The sequence below is a fragment of the Tiliqua scincoides genome, chromosome 2, assembly GCF_035046505.1.
Source record: "Tiliqua scincoides isolate rTilSci1 chromosome 2, rTilSci1.hap2, whole genome shotgun sequence".
Classification (NCBI taxonomy): domain Eukaryota; kingdom Metazoa; phylum Chordata; class Lepidosauria; order Squamata; family Scincidae; genus Tiliqua; species Tiliqua scincoides.
Genome location: NC_089822.1, coordinates 220,125,285 through 220,147,375, shown reverse-complemented (window position 1 = coordinate 220,147,375; position 22,091 = coordinate 220,125,285). Strand labels below are relative to the sequence as shown.

At 43.7% G+C, this 22,091-nt stretch overlaps 1 protein-coding gene across 1 annotated transcript in view; it reads left to right on the top strand.

The window, feature by feature from the left end:
* The first annotated feature begins 1,553 nt into the window (after window positions 1-1,553).
* Window positions 1,554-22,091, top strand: part of DNAH12 (dynein axonemal heavy chain 12) — a 122,565-nt gene continuing 102,027 nt past the window's right edge. Inside the window, exons 1-11 of the mRNA XM_066618473.1 lie at window positions 1,554-1,618; window positions 3,631-3,797; window positions 4,746-4,836; window positions 6,981-7,007; window positions 9,200-9,389; window positions 10,540-10,615; window positions 16,699-16,857; window positions 17,262-17,457; window positions 20,014-20,202; window positions 21,660-21,816; window positions 21,912-22,003. Of these exons, the coding sequence (XP_066474570.1) occupies window positions 3,631-3,797; window positions 4,746-4,836; window positions 6,981-7,007; window positions 9,200-9,389; window positions 10,540-10,615; window positions 16,699-16,857; window positions 17,262-17,457; window positions 20,014-20,202; window positions 21,660-21,816; window positions 21,912-22,003 (1,344 nt within the window). The 5' untranslated portion in view covers window positions 1,554-1,618. The remainder of the gene's footprint in view (window positions 1,619-3,630; window positions 3,798-4,745; window positions 4,837-6,980; window positions 7,008-9,199; window positions 9,390-10,539; window positions 10,616-16,698; window positions 16,858-17,261; window positions 17,458-20,013; window positions 20,203-21,659; window positions 21,817-21,911; window positions 22,004-22,091) is intronic.

Here is a 22,091-nt window from a genome sequence, read left to right as displayed (position 1 = left end):
AAGATGCAATGCATGCCCCACTGGCATGGCTGCACTGGAAAATTGGATAGGATTGGGCCCTTAGCCTACTATTCTCAAAAAGAAAATTTCTTGAATGTATGTGTGAGTGAAATAGAGGGATTTGAACCCTCTTGAGTGCTAGAATTCCTGGTTGCACTCTGCTTTTGCCTCTTAGCTCCTCTAATGAAGGGTGTTGCTTGTGTGTGCATGTGTGTATGGCAGGGTATGTGCATGGGTGTGGTGCACTGATGTCATGGGGAGGCTCTCTATTGTTGTGTATTGATTTGCTCCTTCCATGTGGGGGCATCATCAGCATCTGACTCCATGATTGATAGATGCTGAAAGGTGTTGTCATAGGTGCTGGGGGAACAGGTGACAAAGTTGTGTCTCTCTTTTGACCTTCTGAGGGAGGTTTGAAGAACTGAGTCAAACAGAAGTGACAAGAGATGAAGTTCTACAGTGTTGACAAACTAAATGTTAACAAATCCCTGGATTCAGATGCCATCCATTCAGGACTCAAATGTGAAATTGCAGATCTACCAAAAACATGCAACTTGTGCTTTAAATTAGCTTCCATGCAAAAGGACTGGATGGTCACCAATATAACATCAATATTTAAAAAGAGATCTAGGAGGATCTGGGATGTTACAGAAGTGTCAGTTTAACATCTGCTCCTGGTAAACTGGTAGACAGCATAATGAAAAATAAAATAAATAAGCTTATAAATCTTGCTGAAATAGCATCAGCATGGTTTCTATAGAAGTCCTGCTTCACTAACCTTCAGAGTTCTCCGAGATTGTCCACAAGCATGTGGATAGAGGTGATTCAGTTGACACTGTATATTTGAACTTTCCAAAAACGTTTGACACTCCTCTTTATGTAAAAAGCTGGGGAGAACAAAGGGAAAGAAAGATGCTAGGGGGGGCCCTTTAGGGAGCAATTCTAACCAACTTTCCAGCAGCCAGGTAAGATCAATGCAGCTCTGAGGTAAGGGAACAAACATTGCCTTACCTTGAGGAGGCCCCCATGACTGCCCCCCAACTGCAGGATGCAGTACATGCCCCATTGGCACAGATATGTCATTGCCAGAAAGTTGGTTAGGACTGTGCCCTTAGGGTCCAATCCTATCCAATGTTCCAGTGCCAGTGTTGCTGTGCCTATGGGGTATGCACTGCTTCTTGTGTTGGGGAAGCAGTCACAGAGGCCTCCTTATGGTATGGGAACATGTTCCCTGACCTTTGCCCTGCTGTGCTGGAAAGTTGGATAGGATGGGGCTCTCAGTGTACTACTTCCTTCCTTGCCATACTGCCTGGCTGCTACCTTCCCTGGCGGTGCTGTGTGGCTGCTGGGTGAGCCGAACCTTGCCTGTTCTCTCCTCCCTGGCCTGCTGCACGTGGTGGGCACTGGCAGTGTTTTGCGTCTGCGAAGACAGCAGCAGCAAGCATGGCTGCAGCTGTGCTAGTGGGCCAGTGGCGCCTCCCCACGCTGTGACCGCAAGTCAGGGCAGGGGCACTGTGCACTAGCGCTGGCTGCGGCAGCAACGTGCCTCTGAACACAGGCTGCAGGGAGTCAGTGGTGAGGGGGAAGGAAGCCTGAGCACCCCAAAGACAGCCAGCCGGTGAGTCGCTGAGGGCAGACGGCGCTGCACGGACGGTCTTGGCCTGGACCAGCAGGGCGTTTCTCAGGCAGCTTCCCTTCTGGAGGTTTTAAGAACAGGCGCCACTGCTGAGGAGGACAGTTCTGTGAGCCCAGAAGGAACTCCCATTCGGGGCAGTGGGCTCACTCCCAGCGCGAGGCGAGGGGACAACACACACTGCGGCGTCACTCCAGCCAGGACTGAGCCGCGAGCGCGCTCCGCTCCGCTCCTGCGCCGCTCTCCTCCCGCCTCCGGTGGCTCCAGGAAGGAGCGCTGCCCGCCAAGCGCAGGCGCCGGCCGCGTTCCGGTGGCCATAGCAACCGACGCGGTGTGGACGCCGCGGGCGAGCCGGGAGGCCGAGGAGCCCCGTCTGCGCTCGTCCCAGCGCCGCTGGCGCCCGCCAGGCTCGCTGCTGCTGCTGCTGCCGCCCTCCGACGCTGGGAGAGGTGAGCAGCCCGGAGGCGGAGAGCCGGCCGCCCAGGAACCCCTCGGGCCGCTGGGACGCCGGGCTGCGGGGACTCCCCAGGGGGCGGGCGGATCTGGCTCTTTCCTTTCCACACACGCGTATATGTATATGCATATGCACGTGTTATACACACACACACACACGTATAATGTATATATACTTTTATATATACATATAAAAGTAGCATGCGTGCATATATATTGAATATATACTGAATGTGTGTATATATACTGAATATACACACACACGTTATATGTAAGTGTATGTATGTATATATATATATACACACACACTTTATATATATATATAGAGAGAGAGAGAGAGAGAGCACTTTTCATATATATATGTAGCATATGTATATGAAAAGCTGATGAAAATATATATATATAAAATTGGCATCCTGCAGTCTCTGAAGACTATGGTATCGCGCTCTGAAAGGTGGTTCTGGCACAGCGTCTAGTGTGGCTGAAAAGGCCAATCCGGGAGTGACAATCCCTTCCACACTGGGAGCAAGTGCAGTCTGTCCCTGGTCTGTCTCCCTGGCTATGGGCCTTCCTTCTTTGCCTCTTAGCCTCAGACTGTTGGCCAAGTGTCTCTTCAAACTGGGAAAGGCCATGCTGCACAGCCTGCCTCCAAGCAGGATGCTCAGAGGCCAGGGTTTCCCACCTGTTGAGGGCCATTCCTAAGGCCTTATATACATAATTTAAGATGCTGCTTAGAAGCAAGTGTTGTTGCAAGCTAGGACTAGCCTGTTAGGAGTGCTGCTTCTGCTCTCGCTCTCCTTCTGCCTTTCCATTTCAACAAGAAAGGTTGTTTCCATTTCAACAAGAAAGTTGCATTAGCTTGTGGCTTCTGTCTGCTTCTACACTCAGTACTGTATGAGGACAGTAGTGCTTCTTTATGCTTATACAGTATTAGCATACATAAGAACCCTGATGGGTCCTGTTTCCCATGCAGTGGCATACCAGGGCACAATTCTAACCAACTTTCCAGCAGCGAGGTAAGATCAATGTAGCTCTGAGTAAGAGAACAAACATTCCCTTACCTTGAGGAAGTCTCCATGACTGCCTCCCAACTGCAGGATGCAGCACATGCCCCATTGGCACAGCTATGCCAGTGCTGGAAAGTTGGTTAGGATTTGGGCCCCAGTTGCCTCTGGGTAGCCCCAAGCAGAAGACTGAAAGTATATCCCTGTCCCACTGTTGTATCTTGTAATTGATATTCAGCATCATGCTGCTTTTATATCTGGAGGTAGCTCATAGCCATCATGACTAATAACTGTTGATAGACTTGTCTACCATGACTTTTTCCCATTCTCTTTTAAAGCCATTTAAGGAGGTGGCTATCACCACATCTTGAGGTCGTAAATTCTATGGGTTAGTTATAGAACTAACTACGACAAGGTTTCCATGAACTAGCCATACTAATTTATTATTCCTTTGTGAGTCATATGCTGACTTTGGGTAAACACAATTTAGTAATCTGGCCGCCTTTTTTTCTGCTCAGGATTCTTTGCTTGTTGTTTTAGATGTCTGCTCCAGGTAAATCATCGGATGCTCCAGATAACGATGCGTGGAACATTCGGCTACCACCTATACCTTTGCCCTCCACATCCAAGGGTTTGACAGAAAAGCAAAAAAAGCTGATGAAATACCGAAGAGTCAAGGAACAGCAAAAGATGCTTAATAAGATCATGTGAGACTTTTCTGTATATTGTATGGGTGGTGCTCTCAAGGTTCCTGTCCAGAGACTTCACGATGTCTGCTGCCAGCTCATCTAGTCACTTCTCCTCTGCCACCAGTTCCTAGCTTGCCAGCTTGCCAAAGACTGTTCTTTACAGAGCTTTGTGGGATTAGGGACATTTCCTCTCTGTTTCTTTAACCCAGTGCCCAGTTGGCGCTTCGGTAGTTTGGTCCTCAGTCTGAATGAAAGGTGGGGGGTTAAGTGAGATAATGTAACTTTTCCAACAGCTTGAGGCTTATTTACAAGTGGTATTCACAGGATCAGCCCTCATCTTGTGTAGTTTCAGCTTAGCAATTCAGTTAATAATTCCGCTTAGTGATTAGCTCCCAGTGTCTCTCTCAGACAACACCATCTTCTGTTTCCTCCATCTCCGGCTTCTCCCTAAATAGGCAGGTAGTTGCTTTACATTCACTTCAGTCCTGTACACACTTTCCTGGGAATAAGCCCCATTGAATTGAAACCCCACTGAGTAGACATGCAATTATTTTATAATTTATTTGGACGGGGCAATCAGGATATTCAACAGTGGTTAAAAGCAGCATCTAAAATGACAGGGAACATTAAAAAGACTTTGTCTGGTACCAGAAGGTCATTAGGATTGGTACCAGGCAAGCCTCTCTGGGGATAGAATCCCCAAACCATGTGTACCTATATGCAGTCCTTTTGTCACAGACAGATTTGTTGTAGTAAAATTTTAGGATCAAGGTAGAAAATCTGTGTCTAAGTATGCACCAACATTTAGTCAGGGAATCTAGAATCCTGTGCCACAGAGAAGTGTTTCTATGTAGTGGTTTTGGAAGGAAACCAACAGATAAGAGATTTGCTCTCCTGTAAAATATTGCATGAGTTTTATAATGTTTACAATCTCTGAGTACTTTCTAATTGTAAACTTTATTGCAGAATTAATGAAGCTACAAAAGAATACACAACAAGTATGGAAGTTTTTCTTAAAAAAGAGGCAGAACTTCCTATTCCAAAATATCCGACTACAGTAAGTTTTGAATGCGTTTTGTGATATGACTGTGAACATTCCTGTGAATTTTCTTAAAAGAGTGTTATCACACAGTCTATGTTGTATTCAGGCACATTGAATTAAGTGCATGCTAACCTTGAGCGCAACCCAGCCTCCAGACTCCCTTTTCATTTCTCCTCTTGAACAAGGAGAAATCCTGCAACATGCTTGCACTTAAAACCTAAAGCAGTCATTTTCAACCACTGTGCCGTGGCACACTAGTGTGCCACGAGTGGTCCACAGGAATTTGGGGGAAGGTCATTTATTAATAGAGCCAATGGGAGATGTGAATCCCCACTGGCAGCATGGTATGCCTTGTCAATTGTCAAAAACCTGGTGGTGTGCCTTGACCATTTTAATGCCTTGTCAGTGTACCATGAGATGGAAAAGGTTGAAAATTACTGACCTAGAAAGATATCTATAACTCCTAAACCAGATGGTTACCAAAATTTGTATGAGACCTGAATTCAGTAGTCAAGCTTCAAAAGATAATACACAATCCACATAAATGTTTTGATGTATGGGAGACGCATACTAATGTTGCAATCTCAAGTGGAAGAGAGAGTTCTAGCAACCCGCCATTCAGTGTGACTTGCCTTGGTTCAAATAATGGGGGGGAAAATTGAAGTGAAACATCTCCTTTCTATCAAAAGTTATTGTCAAAAAAACTGGAAAACAAATAATGCATTGAGCCCTGTGGAAAATGAAACTCAGCCGTATTGCGCGTTTATTCGCGAGTAGATGAACTTGCCTTAGTCCATTGGAAAGGGCAGGCCAAGAGGAATCCAATTACACCAGAATGGTCCTGATCCAATGAATGCAGCCCCAAAAAAACACCCGAGAAGGAGGTCCCTTCCTCCAAGCTGGCAAATGTATTGAGCCCTATGGAAAGCGAAACAAAGCCACAAGGTTGCATTTACTCACAAGTAAGCAAACGTGCCTTGGCTCATGGTCAGGCCAGGCGAAGGGGAACATGAGCTCACCAGAATGGTCCCAATCCGATGAAAGTGGAGCTCAACAAATGCTCCAGAAGGCAGCCCCACCACCACTAAAAAGGAGAAAAACAGAGACTTCAGCTGATGGTGTACTTTTTTAAACCTGCAAAGCCAGGTGGATCCTGACAGTGAAATGGTTTAAACTTAAATTGAACTGGGCACTGGGTAGGGGTGAAAATCTTACTGATTTTTGGGGGGAAGATGGGGGTATTGCAGGCAGGCTGCAGAGAACATTCACTTGGTGGAACAGGGCTGGCTTCCCCTTATTTAATTATTTGTTTCACTTTACTTTATTTATAATTATTTATTTTAATCTGCTTGATGATGTCACTTTCGGCCATGATATCACATCTGGTGGGTCTTGGACAGATTGTCATTCTAAAAAGTGGGTCCTAGTGCTTAAAGTTTGAGAACTGCTGTAATAAGGCGTTAGTAAGTTGGCATCTGGGGGGGATGACACCACTAGTGACCAAAATCACTAAAATCAAAATTTGGAGGATTAATACCATCTTGTTATATATCAATCAATGCGTAATTTCATGCAGAATGCAAAAAAACAAACTGTATTGAAATATCTGTTCTATCAAAAGGTACAGCCAAAAAACCAGTGAGGACGGGGTGATGGTACATCGCCACGCCCACCACCTGGGTTGTTGCCCTGTCCCACTGCATGGGGGTGACACGCTGGTCTCCCACACCAGGTGACGCGAATTCTAGTGATGCCATTGGTGCTGTGGACCCCTTTAAAAAACATTTTTCCTTCCCAGTGCTCCTTTTAGTGATGACTCAGCTGGAACTGCCATTTTAATCCCCCCAGTGTAGCATCATTCTTATGTTCCGTGAGGGTCATTGTGGAGTAAAATGGTGAATTCAACACTGAAAGGAGCAAAGCTGCCCTTGATATGCTGGCTGAGATTACATCTGCCTCCCTCCAAAACATACTGATAAGGTCCTTTTTATTCTACTTCCATTATCCTGCAACAGCAGTGGGTAATTCATGCTAAAGGGTACCCTTGCTTTCCATCATTCCAAAAGAATGACTTTCCATTGGATTTTTTAAATCATAACCTGACACTAACTGCAATCGTGTGCTGATCTTGTTGCATTTTTGTTGCTCTTTTTCAACAGATGAACAGTGAACAGAAAAAAATAAGAGTAAGTGAAGCATTTAAGTATTTTTTTGAAGACATGTAAATCCAGTGTCTAAGGGGTGCACAGATGAGGAATTAACCATTTAAATATGGCCAAAATTTGTTGATCCTTTCTGAATAACAGGTTTAAAAATATAGGCGATTACAGAACATAAGAACAGCCCCACTGGATCAGGCCATAGGCCCATCTAGTCCAGCTTCCTGTATCTCACAGCGGCCCACCAAATGCCCCAAGGAGCACACCAGATAACAAGAGACCTGCATCCTGGTGCCCTCCCTTGCATCTGGCATTCTGACATAACCCATTTCTAAAATCAGGAGGTTGCGCATACACATCATGGCTTGTACCCCATAATGGATTTTTCCTCCAGAAACTTGTCCAATCCCCTTTTAAAGGCGTCCAGGCCAGTCGCCATCACCACATCCTGTGGCAAAGAGTTCCACAGACCAACCACACGCTGAGTAAAGAAATATTTTCTTTTGTTCTAACTCTCCCAACACTCAATTTTAGTGTATGTCCCCTGGTTCTGGAGTTATGTGAGAGTGTAAAGAGCATCTCTTTATGCGCTCTGTCCATGCCCTGCATAATTTTGTATGTCTCAATCATGTCCCCCCCTCAGGCGTCTCTTTTCTAGGCTGAAGAGGCCCAAACGCCGTAGCCTTTCCTCATAAGGAAGGTGCCCCAGCCCCGTAATCATCTTGACAATGTAGAAGATAATCATCTTGACAATTTAGAAGATATATTTAGAATATTTTGACAATTTAGAAGATATGTAATACTTTATCAAGCCAACTTGAAGAGCATGTCCTTTGGTCTGTTTTGCAAGATAAAGTCAGAATTATAAAGCTTTTTGTATGGGCATGGGCATTGGATTTCTCATACTGTTTCCTAAATAATGTTAATTCGCGTTTGAAGTTTGCACTGTCAAGGATACCCTTTTGCGCGTAGAAGAGCTTATGGAAGGTATATTTCATTAACTAAATCATATAAAAATTGCACGTTTCTAGTCATTAATCATGTTTTTTGCTTCCCTTTGCAGGGGATAAGGTTTGAACAACTGTTAACTCAATAGCTTGCCAACTGTGTATGACAGCATATCTGAGCTCATTTTTTCTGCCTTCTCAGGGCGGCAGAAACAGAGTGATTGGTTAATTAGCAATGGATGGTGTGCTGTGTTTGGCTTAGGGCGCAATCCTAACCAACTGGCATGCATTGTATCCTGCAGTGGGGAGACAGTCAAGGGGGCCTCCTCAAGGTAAGGACATGTTACCTTACCTTGGGACTACATTGTGACTAGGCCAGTGCTGGAAAGTTGGTCAGGATTGCACCCTCAGTAGGTTACAAGTGATGTAGGTCTGGATGAGATAGTCCATGCTGCTTTGTGGACCAGGTGGACGATACTGTAGTCCCAAGAGTATTTCCTGTTTTTTGTTATCAAAACATATTGAAGTTCGTTTTGACAACTACTTGCTTCTGATGATTCAAATACATAATGCCCTTTTTCAGTATGTGTAGATGCTGGCACAAACTGCTTTGTATAACTTCTACAATTATATAAGGGCCCAATCCTATCCAATTTTCCAGTGCTGGTTCAGCTGTGCCAATGGGGCATGTACTGCATCTTGTGGTGGGGCAGCATTCACAGAGGCCTCCTTAAGGTATGGGAACATTTGTCCCTTTACCTTGGTGCTGCATTGCATCTGCACCGGTGCTGGAAAATTGGATTGGGCCCTTACAGCCCAATCCTATCCACACTTTCCTGGGAGTAAGCCCCACTCACTCTACTGGAACTTACTTCTGAGTAGACAGGCATAGGATTGGGCTCGGAGGGTTCGGAGGGCTCAGAGGCTTGCAATGCAGCCTGGAGGTATGGGAACAAATGTTCCCATACCTTGAGGAGGCCTCTGAGACTGCCTCCCCAACACAGGATGCAGTGCATACCCCATTGGCACAGCAGCACCGGTACTGGAAAATTGAATAGGATTGGGCCCTAAGTCTACTATATTATGAATATTAGGTAAAATGAATTTGTCTAGTTTTCTAACAAGGTTTTCTGTACAAGTTTTTGAATGTAAATGTAACAGCTAATGTAACTAAATGTAACAGTTAATCTTTAATAATTGAACAAGAGAAAATCTATTGTTTGATCTTGCATAACAGAGATTATATACATGATCATCATGGTGTCATTTCAGAACAACTATCTCTTCTTGAAGAAGTGTGTGGAGAATAATCCCATTGTGCCTATTCAAGAGGAGTGGTTAGCCTCAGTGCTCACTTTAATACCTCAGGATCTTATGGAAGGCAAGGATAGAGAAAAACTAGTGGAAGAGCTCTTAAATGAAGTAACAAATGATTATGAAGCAAGCATGAAGAGATATATGGGTAAGTTCTGAATTATGTCTGCACTGATACTGCAAAAATATTCTTCAGCAATTCTGTTGCTTATACATTCATACAAATGCTTTTTTCTGTGATACAAAACAGTTTTCTAGTACATTAAATGTTACGTTAACAGATTGCAAACACTACAAACTTAAAAAAATAATTTTCACAAAGCATGGCTAATTTGTTCGTTGTCTCTGATCTTAATAAAAATTAGCATTTATACAGTGCTTCACATACATTATCTTATTAATACTTACAAAATCCTGTATGGTAGATCCACCTTATTATTATTATTATTATTTTAGACTGGAGTCTGCTATTGAGAGATGTTGGTTTGCCTGCTTGTAGCTTTTCCAGGCATGTGGCTGGTCACTGTTGGAAACAAAATAGTGAAAAAGAAAACAATTGGTGAGGTAATTCACCAAGTGAATTGAGGTTGAGGCAAAATGGGAATTCTCACCTAATATTCTTAGCATCCCTCTCAATCCTCCCTTTACCTAGGGAGACTGTAGTCAGAGGCGCCTGAAACCCTTTGTTCAGAAAGGGAATAAGATTTATCTGTTGTTTTCAGTCAAAACCAATGTGGTTGTTTACCACGTGAAAATGCAAATGTTCATAGAATGGAATTGTTAACTAGTGGAAAATCTCAGTCAGGTCTGAATCCTGTTGGTGTCCATCATCTTGTGGAGGTCCTCAAGCCTCCTTCAGAACACACCTGCATAACACATTACTGTGTGAATTCCCTATCAGCTGTTATTTGAACCAGGTGGAAAAGACCTTGATCATGGTTTGGGCACTTTGGAGGTGAAAAAACAAACCCCAGTTGAAAGCCATGTGGAATTGCACTTAGATGACTCTTTGTTGTGAAATAGTGAAAACAGCAAAAACGTGTGATAAAAGAAACATTTATTCTGGTTCTTAACCTCTACACTGGACCACAAGTCTTTTAACATAGGTTAACACAAAGTTTCTAAAATAAAATACTGTAAAATGTTTAAATAGCATCTGGGATGCTGCGTCCCCAAACAGACTGAAGGGAATTCTGTAACCATTTGAAGGAGTTCTATTGATTACAGAGAAGGAGTGAGAGAGTGTTTTTTTTTTAAGTACGTATTTTCAATAATGTTTCCTAATTTATATGTTCTAGTGCGAAGTGTTCTTACCAAGCCTAAAGTAATAGGTCTTGAATATGAGAAAGAGGAACCTTTGCCAGTTGAACCTACGTGAGTACATTAAGTTAATACATTCTTTTTAAGGTTTAATCATCCCATCTGTTATGTGTGTACGCCATATAAGGTGCCTGGTTTCTGCTTCTAACTATTATCATGATGATTATTGACCACAGCTGTCTAATTTGGATGGCATAGGCTAACAAATGTGTTGGATATGAAGAACTCTGTTTGCTGCCTGTGTTTTTTTTCTTATAGATCAATAAGATTTATTTCTTCCCTATAAATATCTACTACTTTGACTCGAGGATAAATAGAAGGCAAATTATTTATAGTTTGTTACAAAGCTCCAGGGACTCAGGGAACGCGTCCGCTCCCTTGAAGCCTTGGTGGCCGACCTGGAGAAGCAGAGGCAGGCAGAGAAGGACCATGGGGAGACTTCCGGGGATGATCAGGCTTTGTCCCACCCTCAGGCATGCAGCTCTTCAGCTGCCCGGGTGGGAAGTCTCGGGGCTGGAGGACGTCTTCCTGGAGAGGAGGGAAACAATCCCCTAGGGGAGACCCCTTCTCCAGGGGACGGGCCCGTATCCAAACGCACTCAGGATACTCCTTGGCGAGAGGCGGGTTGGGGGCTTCTTGTAGTGGGGGATTCGATTATTAGAAGCATAGAGAGCGGGGTTTGCGACAGATGTGAGGACCGCACGGTGACGTGCCTGCCTGGTGCGAAGGTTGTGGACATCACTTCTCGTCTAGACAGGCTAGTAGATAGTGCTGGGGAGGAGGTAGTGGTTGTGGTGCATGTCGGCACCAACGATGTGGGCAAGTGTAGCTGGGAGGTCCTGGAGGCCAAATTTAGGCTATTAGGTAGGAAACTGAAAGCCATCAAAGGTAGCGTTCTCTGAAGTGCTACCTGTTCCACGCGCAGGCTAGCTAGGCAGGCGATCAGGGGTCTCAAAGCGTGGATGAGACAGTGGTGTAGGGAGGAGGGATTTAGATTCGTTAGGCACTGGGGAACGTTTTGGGACAAGCGGGGCCTGTACAAGAGGGACGGGCTTCACTTGAACCAGAATGGAACCAGACTGCTGGCGCATAACATTAAAAAGGTGGCAGAGCAGCTTTTAAACCGATCCCTGGGGGAAAGCTGACAGGAGCCGAGGGGCATCCAGTTCGGGACTCCTCATCCCTATGGGACGAGGATGGGGAGGTTAGAGAACAACAAGACAAAGGCAGAGTAGGAGAAGAAATTGGGAATGGTAGCGTGATGGGATGTGATAGACAGTTTGGCACAGTGAGAGGATGCGGAGACAAAGGAGCTAATAAGCAGCCCATCCTGGGGCATTCCATGTACATATGCTTTTATGCAAATGCCAGAAGTCTCCGAGCAAAGATGGGAGAACTGGAATATCTGGTGACAAGGGAAAACATTGACATAGTAGGCATAACGGAAACCTGGTGGAATGCGGAGAATCAGTGGGATACCGCAATCCCGGGCTATAAACTCTACAGGAGGGACAGGGAGGGGCGTGTTGGAGGTGGGGTGGTCATTTATCTTAAGGAAGGGATAGAATCCAGCAAAGTAGAGATTGAAGGTGGGTCCGAATCCTTAGAATCTATATGGGTTAAATTACCAGGCCTGAAGAGTGATGTAATACTGGGGGCGTACTATCGTCCTCCAGACCAGAAACCAGACGGGGAACTTGAAATGAGGAAACAGATCAGAGAGGTGACAAGAAGGGACAGGGTTGTAATCATGGGGGACTTCAATTATCCTCATATTGACTAGGTCAATTTGTGTTCTGGTCACGAAAAGGAGACAGGATTCCTTGGCTAAAGGACTGTGCCTTAGAGCAGCTAGTCATAGAGCCCACCAGAGGACAGTTGACTCTGGTTTTAATATTGTGCAGTACTCAGGACCTGGTTAGAGATGTCAGTTACTGAGCTGTTGGGGAACAGTGGTCATGCTGCGATCTGTTTCAACATGCACGTCGGGGGAAGAATACCGGGCAAATCTCTCACAAAAATCCTTGACTTCCGATGAGCGGACTTCCCTCAAATGAGGAAGCTGGTTAGAAGGAGGTTGAAAGGGAAGGTAAAAAGAGTCCAGTCTCTACACAGAGCATGTAGGTTGCTCAAATCAACAGTAATAGAGGCCCAGCGGAAGTGTATACCGCAAAGGAAGAAGGGCTCCACTAAGTCCAGGAGGGTGCCTGCATGGCTAACCAGCCAAGTTAGAGAGGCCGTAAAGGGCAAGGAAGCTTCCTTCCATGAATGGAATTCTTGCCCTAATGAGGAAAATAAAAAGGAACATAAAGTGTGGCAAAAGAAATGTAAGAAGGTGATACAGGAGGCCAAGAGAGACTATGAGGAACACATGGCCAGCAGCATTAAGGGGAATAATAAAAGTTTCTTCAATTATGTTAGAAGCAGGAAACCCGCCAGAGAAGCGGTTGGCCCTCTGGATGGTGTCGGAGGGAAAGGGGAGATAAAAGGAGACTTAGAGATGGAAGAGAAATTGAATGAGTTCTTTGCATCTGTCTTCACAGCTGAAGACCTTGGGCAGATACCGCTGCCCAAACAGCCCCCCCTGACCAAGGAATTAAGTCAGATAGAGGTTAAAAGAGAGGATGTTTCAGACCTCATTGATAAATTAAAGATCAATAAGTCATTGGGCCCTGATGGCATCCACTCAAGAGTTATTAAGGAATTGAAGAATGGTTGCTGATCTCTTGACTAAAATATGCAACTTGTCGCTCAAAACGGCCACGGTACCAGAGGATTGGAGGATAGTAAATGTCACACCGATCTTTAAAAAGGGAAAGAGGGGGAACCCGGGAAACTGTAGGCCAGTCAGCCTAACATCTATACCGGGTAAGATGGTGGAATGCCTCATCAAAGATAGAATCTCAAAACACATAGACCAACAAGCCTTGCTGAGGGAGAATCTGCATGGCTTCTGTAAGGGTAAGTCTTGCCTTACAAACCTTTTAGAATTCTTTGAAAAGGTCAACAGGCATGTGGATGCAGGAGAACCCGTGGACATTATATATCTGGACTTTCAGAAGGCGTTCGACACGGTCCCTCACCAAAGGCTACTGAAAAAACTCCACAGTCAGGGAATTAGAGGGCAGGTCCTCTCCTGGACTGAGACCTGGTTGAAGACCAGGAAACAGAGAGTGGGTGTCAATGGGCAGTTTTCACAATGGAGAGTGGTGAAAAGCCATGTGCCCCAAGGATCTGTCCTGGGACTGGTGCCTTCAATCTCTTCATAAATGACCTGGAGACAGGGTTGAGCAGTGAGGTGGCTAAGTTTGCAGAAGACACCAAACTTTTCTGAGTGGTAAAGACCAGAAGTGATTGTGAGGAGCTCCGGAAGGATCTCTCCAAACTGGCAGAATGGGCAGCAAAATGGCAGATGCGCTTCAATGTCAGTAAGTGTAAGGTCATGCACATTGGGGCAAAAAATCAAACTTCACATATAGGCTAATGGGTTCTGAGCTATCTGTGACAGATCAGGAGAGAGATCTTGGGGTGGTGGTGGACAGGTCGATGAAAGTGTCGACCCAATGTGTGGCGGCAGTGAAGAAGGCCAATTCTATGCTTGGGATCATTAGAAAAGGTATTGAGAACAAAACGGCTAATATTATAATGCCGTTGTACAAATCAATGGTAAGGCCACACCTGGAGTATTGTGTCCAGTTCTGGTCGCCGCATCTTAAAAAGGGTATAGTGGAAATGGAAAAGGTGCAAAAGAGAGCAACTAGGATAATTGCTGGGCTGGGGCACCTTCCTTACGAGGAAAGGCTACGGTGTTTGGGCCTCTTCAGCCCAGAAAAGAGACGCCTGAGGGGGGACATGATTTTGACATACAAAATTATGCATGGGAAGGATAAAGTGGATAGAGAGATGCTCTTTACACTCTCACATAACACCAGAACCAGGGGACATCCACTAAAATTGAGTGTTGGGAGAGTTAGGACAAACAAAAGAAAATATTTCTTTACTCAGCGTGTGGTCGGTCTGTGGAACTCCTTGCCACAGGATGTGGTGACAGCATCTGGCCTGGATGCCTTTAAAAGGGGATTGGACAAGTTTCTGGAGGAAAAATCCATTACGGAGTACAAGCCATGATGCGTATGTGCAACCTCCTGATTTTAGAAATGGGCTATGTCTGAAGGCCAGATGCAAGGGAGGGCACCAGGATGAGGTCTCTTGTGATCTGGTGTGCTCCCTGGGGCATTTGGTGGGACCGCTGTGAGATACAGGAAGCTGGACTAGATGGGCCTATGGCCTGATCCAGTGGGGCTGTTCTTATGTTCTAAAGACAAGACTCTTCAAACATTGCTTAACTAGTCTACCTGTGTAACTATTCAGTTTGAATAAATAATCAACTGGTTCCTGGTTGAAATCGTAGCAGCTGAAACAGGAAAAGGGTAGTTGGAAATTAACACAAGTTATGGGAATATATTCTTTAGATAACAGGGTTGCCATGTCCCTGCCTGGAGATCACAGCTGTATTGTCAAATCCACTAAAGTCCTGAGTGTGGAATAAGAATCTTACTTGCTACAAAAAATAGAGGAATGACAGCCTAATCCTGAGCTCTTGTGGCATGCGGCTGTGGCGGCACCAAAAAGGCTGCTGCTGCTGCATCCTGTGCACCAATGGCAGCCGTGGGCGGCACCTCAGGAGAAGAGGACATTTGTCCCCTTCTCCTGCGTAAGGGAGGTAACCCGGAATGGGGCTACTCGATTCACTGCTGACCAAAAGGTCGGTGGTGAAGTAAGAGTGTTCGTGTTGGGCGTCGAGCCCCACACAAACGCTCTGGATCCAGTAGACTTCTGCTCCACTAACCCTCCTCCCTCCCTCCCCGCTCCCTTCCCTAGTCACGCCTCCTGCCTGCCCTCTCCCTGCTTCCTGCCTCCCGCAACACCTCCTCCCTGCCTCCACTTACCTTACCGTGGCTTACTAGCACCGGCCAGCACTGGGCTAGCACGGGCATTCGCCCAGCAGTAAGCCTCACAAACGTTCCTTACGGCATGTTTGTGACAGTGCACACCTGTGATAAGCCGGCGCGTCAAGCCCAGGATTGGGCTCTGAGAGTGGACAAGAAACAAAGCATGAGGTGCAGTGGCTACAACTTTGGGCAAGTCATTTTTAAAGGTATAGGCATCATATCCAGGTGTGGGCCTGGCAGCCTTATTTGGAATGACATGCAACAGGAACTGGAGTGACCCCAGGCATATAGGACATACTGCATTTTTTGCATATTATTTGCAAGATAATACCTATGACAAAATTATATGCTATAACACTGGTTCTCAGACTCTCAGAGAGTTTGAGAACCAGAGTAAGTCTTTGTGGGGGCGGGGTGGAGAGCAGCAACACAGTTCCTAGGATTACACTGCTGCAGGGGACTTAGGGACTTTTAAAAAATATACCTGAGTCCCTGCCGGTGTCCGGGGGCTGCGGGGAGTCCCTCGGGGCCCTCTGCAAGGCTCCCTGCACCTCTAAACATTGACAAAATGGGATTGCAACTCACTTCCAGGTTGCAATGACAAAACCAGGAAGTGGGTTGCAATTCCATTTTGTCAATATTGAGAGATGCAGGATGCCTTGCAGAGGGCTCTGTGGGGCTCCCAGCACCCCATATACACTGGCAAGGATTCAGGTATGTTTAAAAAGCCTCTAAATCCTGGGGATCTCATCTCTGCCTTACCCCTTTTCCTACCCCTTAAGGGGGCAATGGCATTTGTTCTCAGGCTAGTGAGAACCAGTCTGAGAACCACTGTGCTATAATATCACCATGGAAGGTAGAATGACTTGTATGCTAAGCTTCTCTTCTACAAATGGAAACTAACAGCCCAATTCTATGCATGTCTACTCAGAAGTAAGTTCTGTTATAGTCAATAGATAAAAATGTGAGCTATATGAGCTAGATGTGGTACACAGGCCATAGTTTGGGGACCCCTGTTCTACGTCATAGCTTTGTAAAGAGAAGTGTTGTTTCCTGAAGCAAGAAAGTGAATGTCTTAAAACTAGACTGCTAGTTTTTAGACTGGGAAGTATCACTGATAAGAGGCATGGAGTATTATATTGTCTTGTATTAACTTCTGATTAATATCTTCATTTATCTTTCCAGCGGGCTAGACTTTTCCAGTCCTTGGCATGATAGCTTTGTACAAGCCAGAAAACAGATTTTTGCAAATTTACATATTCTCCATCCAACTCTAAGGATATTACTGGATATTGGTTACAAAACTTTTTCCAAGTTACTTGTAGTAGATATTTCGGGTTTCAGGTAAAACTTACATTGTTATTTGAGTGTTCTAAATTTAGAATATATTAATAGTTGCAGTTAGATATACTGTGTCATGAAGCTTCCGTTTGTTCTTATGTCAATATCTAACAAATGTGTCACATTAATTCCTTAATGTGGAAGACATCCGATGGTTACTGTGAAATATCTATGTGCTTATATTACCATGCTGTTTTTTCCTATTTCCTTTTTTAATTGAATTTTCTTATGAAAACTCCTGATCTTTTTTCCTCCAAATGTGGATCTAGTATCTTAATGCATAAATACTAAAATGCCAGTTTTCTATTTGCATATTGATGTGTATTTTTTTCTATGATTCCAAAATGGTTGACTTTGTGTAATGCAGTTTCATTTTTTCAGATCAGACTTATTTTATTGATATGCAGGTCTAGAGGACCAGTTGAGTGTGAATCCCTTCAGAATGATGTGTCTATAAATTGCCTAAAAACAGAAGAAAAGATATTAAGCACATGGTACCCACGTGTTATCAATCTCTTTACCAGAAATGAAGCACTAGAGGGTGTAAAGTCAGACAAAATTGATTCCTTCTACAATTGTGTGGCCACCCTTATGTCTAATCAGGTAAACCTCACTTCTTAATTCAGTGGAAGTTTCTTGTTCAGTTCAGAATCCCGTATGTGCATCAGTACAATTTGGGAGTTCTTGTGTCTTCCTCAATCATTTGCATTTTGAAGCCTTTCTCTAGAGAAGAATGTACTTTTAGCTGCCCTATGTTTAAAAACATGGGAATACTCTTGCATGGAGGTAGAACTTTGTTGTGTGTGGATTGGAAACAATGTGCTTACAAGAGTTCACTGGATCAGGGTGTGTGTGTGTATGTGATCACATTAATTGTTTTCTGACAACTAGAAATGAATTTTACTAGAAAAACAGCTAGTAGAATATAATAAATGTGTGTTATAGAAAGCAAAATAAAATAGTTCTGCATCAGTTAACTAGTAGTGTTTCTGGAATTTTATGTAATCTCTTAATGAGGATTTTGATTACTTTAATATAATTGGAAACATTACTATCAATTTATATGAGTGCTGAATTGTTCTATAAACCTCTGACTCTGCAGTGGAATTTGTCTGAAAAGATAAATTCCAGGCTACTGCAGAGAAGTAACTGGAGTTCTTAGCTGTTAGATGTTGTACAGCGTTGCTCACATCATTAGAAATACAAAATTATGGAATGTATACCCCACTGAACAGAGCCCTGTGCTATGGCCAAGAGAGTAGGTTTAGCAAATCCCTGGTGTTTTGCCACATATGGTGATGTCAGAATTACATGAGAACAATGAATGTGGTGACACAAAAATGTGTGAAGAAGAATAAGTATATAAGTGCAAAAGTGAGGCTCCTGCTTTTGTATTATTGGATAAAATTGCAACATTTTAGGTAAGTTTTTGAATATTTTTCAATAAATAAATCTCAGATTAAATGCTGCTTTGGTGTTGCAGCAGATAGGCAAGTTATAAATACAGTAATTTAAATTAATAAATAAAAAGCTGCACCAAAGATTCTGTGCTTGTAAGGAATTGACAACCTTTGTGAAAAAATGCTGACTTTTCTAATTGCACAAATATAAGAACATAAGAACAGCCCCACTGGATCAGGCCATAGACCCATCTAGTCCAGCTTCCTGTATCTCACAGCGGCCCCACCAAATGCCCCAGGGAGCATACCAGATCACAAGAGACCTCATCCTGGTGCCCTCCCTTGCATCTGGCCTTCAGACATAGCCCATTTCTAAAATCAGGAGGTTGCACATACGCATCATGGCTTGTACTCCGTAATGGATTTTTCCTCCAGAAACTTGTCCAATCCCCTTTTAAAGGCATCCAGGCCAGATGCTGTCACCACATCCTGTGGCAAGGAGTTCCACAGACCGACCACACGCTGAGTAAAGAAATATTTTCTTTTGTTTGTCCTAACTCTCCCAACACTCAATTTTAGTGGATGTCCCCTGGTTCTGGTGTTATGTGAGAGTTTAAAGAGTGTCTCCCTATCCAGTCTGTCCATCCCCTGCGTAATTTTGTATGTCTCAATCATGTCCCCCCTCAGGCGTCTCTTTTCTAGGCTGAAGAGGCCCAAACGCCGTAGCCTTTCCTTGTAAGGAAGGTGCCCCAGCCCTGTAATCATCTTAGTCGCTCTCTTTTGCACCTTTTCCATTTCCACTATGTCTTTTTTGAGATGCGGCGACCAGAACTGGACACAATACTCCAGGTGTGGCCTTACCATAGATTTGTACAACGGCATTATAATATTAGCCGTTTTGTTCTCAATACCTTTCCTAATGATCCCAAGCATAGAATTGGGCTTCTTCACTGCCGCCGCACATTGGGTCGACACTTTCATCGACCTGTCCACCACTACCCCAAGATCTCTCTCCTGATCTGTCACAGACAGCTCAGAACCCATCAGCCTAAATCTAAAGTTTTGATTTTTTGCCCCAATGTGCATGACCTTACACTTACTGACATTGAAGCGCATCTGCCATTTTGTTGTCCATTCTGCCAGTCTGGAGTGATCCTTCTGGAGCTCCTCACAATCACTTCTGGTCTTCACCACTTGGAAAAGTTTGGTGTCGTCTGCAAACTTTGCAACCTCACTGCTCATAGTAAGGGCATGGTCTGTCCTTCCTCCATCCCCAGTCAGGATTGCATTGTGCTGGCCATGGATGGGTAGTCAGTACATTTATCTATATGTATAACCACCCATGCACTCTTTTCATCCCTTTGGCCTAGAAGCAGGAGTAACTTGCATATCTGAGGCTAAAGGGAGAATAAAAAAGGCTACATTGAATGTTATGAGGATCTCCTTCTATGGGGATAGCTGTACCCATGGGAATGTTGGGGGTAGTTTGTGTTGATCATGACCTAAGTTTGTATGTATTTTTCTAAATTTAAATAATTGCATTTTATATAACCTGAAATAATACAGTTGAACTCCAATGATATTGAAAGAAGAGATGTTAAACAAGGGCAGTAGAGGCATACAGGTAGAAAATGACCTCCTGTTATTAATAAATTATACATACTAGTGTATTTTTATGAATTTGCTGTGATGAGAACTAGGTGAATGGATTTTTTTCCCTTGTTATGTGTAATAAAATCAATATGTGATCTTTTTCTAGCTGAAGGAGTTGTTGAAAAGAACTGTTGAGGCTTATGTGAAACTGTTTGATCTTGATGACCAGAGGTGGCTGCCCCAGTTTAAAATGGAACTGACTTTTGATGATGAGAAAATGGACTTCTATCCAAGCTTTAAAGATCTGGAGGCTTCTATTTTGCATATAGTTACTTTGATTGCACAGACTCTGCAGGTTCAGCTTAATCTGCTACTATTTTATCTCATAAATATGTAAGAATGCACAGTGGTGTCATTATGGGATGCAGGGGGGTGCGGACTATGCTAGGTGACACCCTTGGGGGGCTGACACTACTAGTGGCTAAAATTTTGGAAATCTTTGGAAAATTTATATTTATAAATAATATCAATATGTTATATAACATTGGAAAGGTAATTCCATGTATAATGCAATGAAACAAACCCTGTTGAATTATTTTTATTCTATCAGTTGTTATAACCAAGTAACCAGAAAATGAAAATACAACTGCCTTATGTAACAAAAAATGGTTTTTCTTAACTGAAAACTGACCAATGAGACTGATTGTTCCAAGAGCCAATGAGGTTTTTATTATGATACAGCAGGGAACCAATAAGATGTTAGTATGAGTCAGCTCTCATTTCCATGTATCAGGGCTAATATGAGAACTCTTATTCAGTTGGCTGAGTGTCATCAAGTTGGCCACTGGGTTTTTGTTGGTTATGATTTGTTGGGTGACCTATACTGTTATATATTTAAATAAATAAAATTAATGGGTGTTCCACCATCCCTCATGATGCCACTGCATTTAGGTTGTGTGTATGATATTGTAATTTATTCTATATGGTTTGATACAGGAGGAGGTCCTGTATCCTGTCACAGAGGTGACACAGTGAGCTCTCACACCAGGTGATGACCGTAGTGGCATCTCTGAGAATGCAAAAGATTAAATAGTTTATATTAAGCTAAGTGGCTCTTGTGCACATGGAAAGCACTTCTGCTTACACATGAGGAGGTGATTTCCCCCCTCTTTTTCCTACAGTACTTTGTGCCCCATACTACCCAGTTCGAGAAGCTCCCTTGACTCTCAGGAGTGGTTTTTTGAGGAGTGCTATTATGAGGATGGTATGGGGAATTTTGCTTTTGTGAACTTCCTTCCACTCATCTATCTCAGTGCGTGGAACTATATTCCATTAAACTCAGTAGGATTTACTTTCACTTAATAGTTGATATTCTGGGGTGGGTGGGTCTGGCAGAGATCTGCTCTGCTGTATCCTGAACTCCGTGTCGGACTGAAAAGTTGGCACATACTTGAGAAGCCCCATTGTGGGGCTTTGGGCTTTCCCTGGGGGGGGGAGGAGACGAAAGTCCCCTTCCCCCGAGGAGACTCCCAAAGGCTTCCCAGTGCCTGCTGGATACAGCAGTAGCCACTTTGGCACCACTGCTGCAGCAGGCACTGGGAAGCATAGGGTAGGGGTGACCATAATCAGATTAGGGTATTTCATGTTGATCAATGCAAACCAATGTACATAGAAGAAATCATCATTGTTAAAGTGTTAATTCCATAACTGGTTATTTTTTCTTAAAAACCTGCTTTAAGGATTGTCTAACACAAATCTATATGTTAAAATATTTCTCAAAGGCCATTGATAACTCTTATGTCTTCTGCATAGAATGTCCAAACAATACATTCTTGGTTAGGAACCGGGACCACAGCTACAACTATTGACACTGAACTTCCTGATCATGTGATAACTTGGGCATCAACTATACTGAGGAAAGTAATTTATGAGAATTTGAAAGGTGCAAAAGCCCATTATGATAGTTACGGTGAGAGATTTAAAACTGAGCTTTGCAAGATAAAAATATTAAACTAATCTTGTGAAATAGAACAGTGTAACTTTTAATTGATTGTTGCTTTGCAGTTGAGAACTACGGCTGGCTAGCAGATGGTACTGCCGATGAACGTATAAGAACTTTTATAGCTGAGGAGCATTCTTTTGATGAGTATACAGAGGTATTTTTCACATACGGTTTACTAGCAAAACCAGCTTTTGTTATGCCAGCACAGATACAAGTTCTTGGCTACTACTAGAATTTATCAC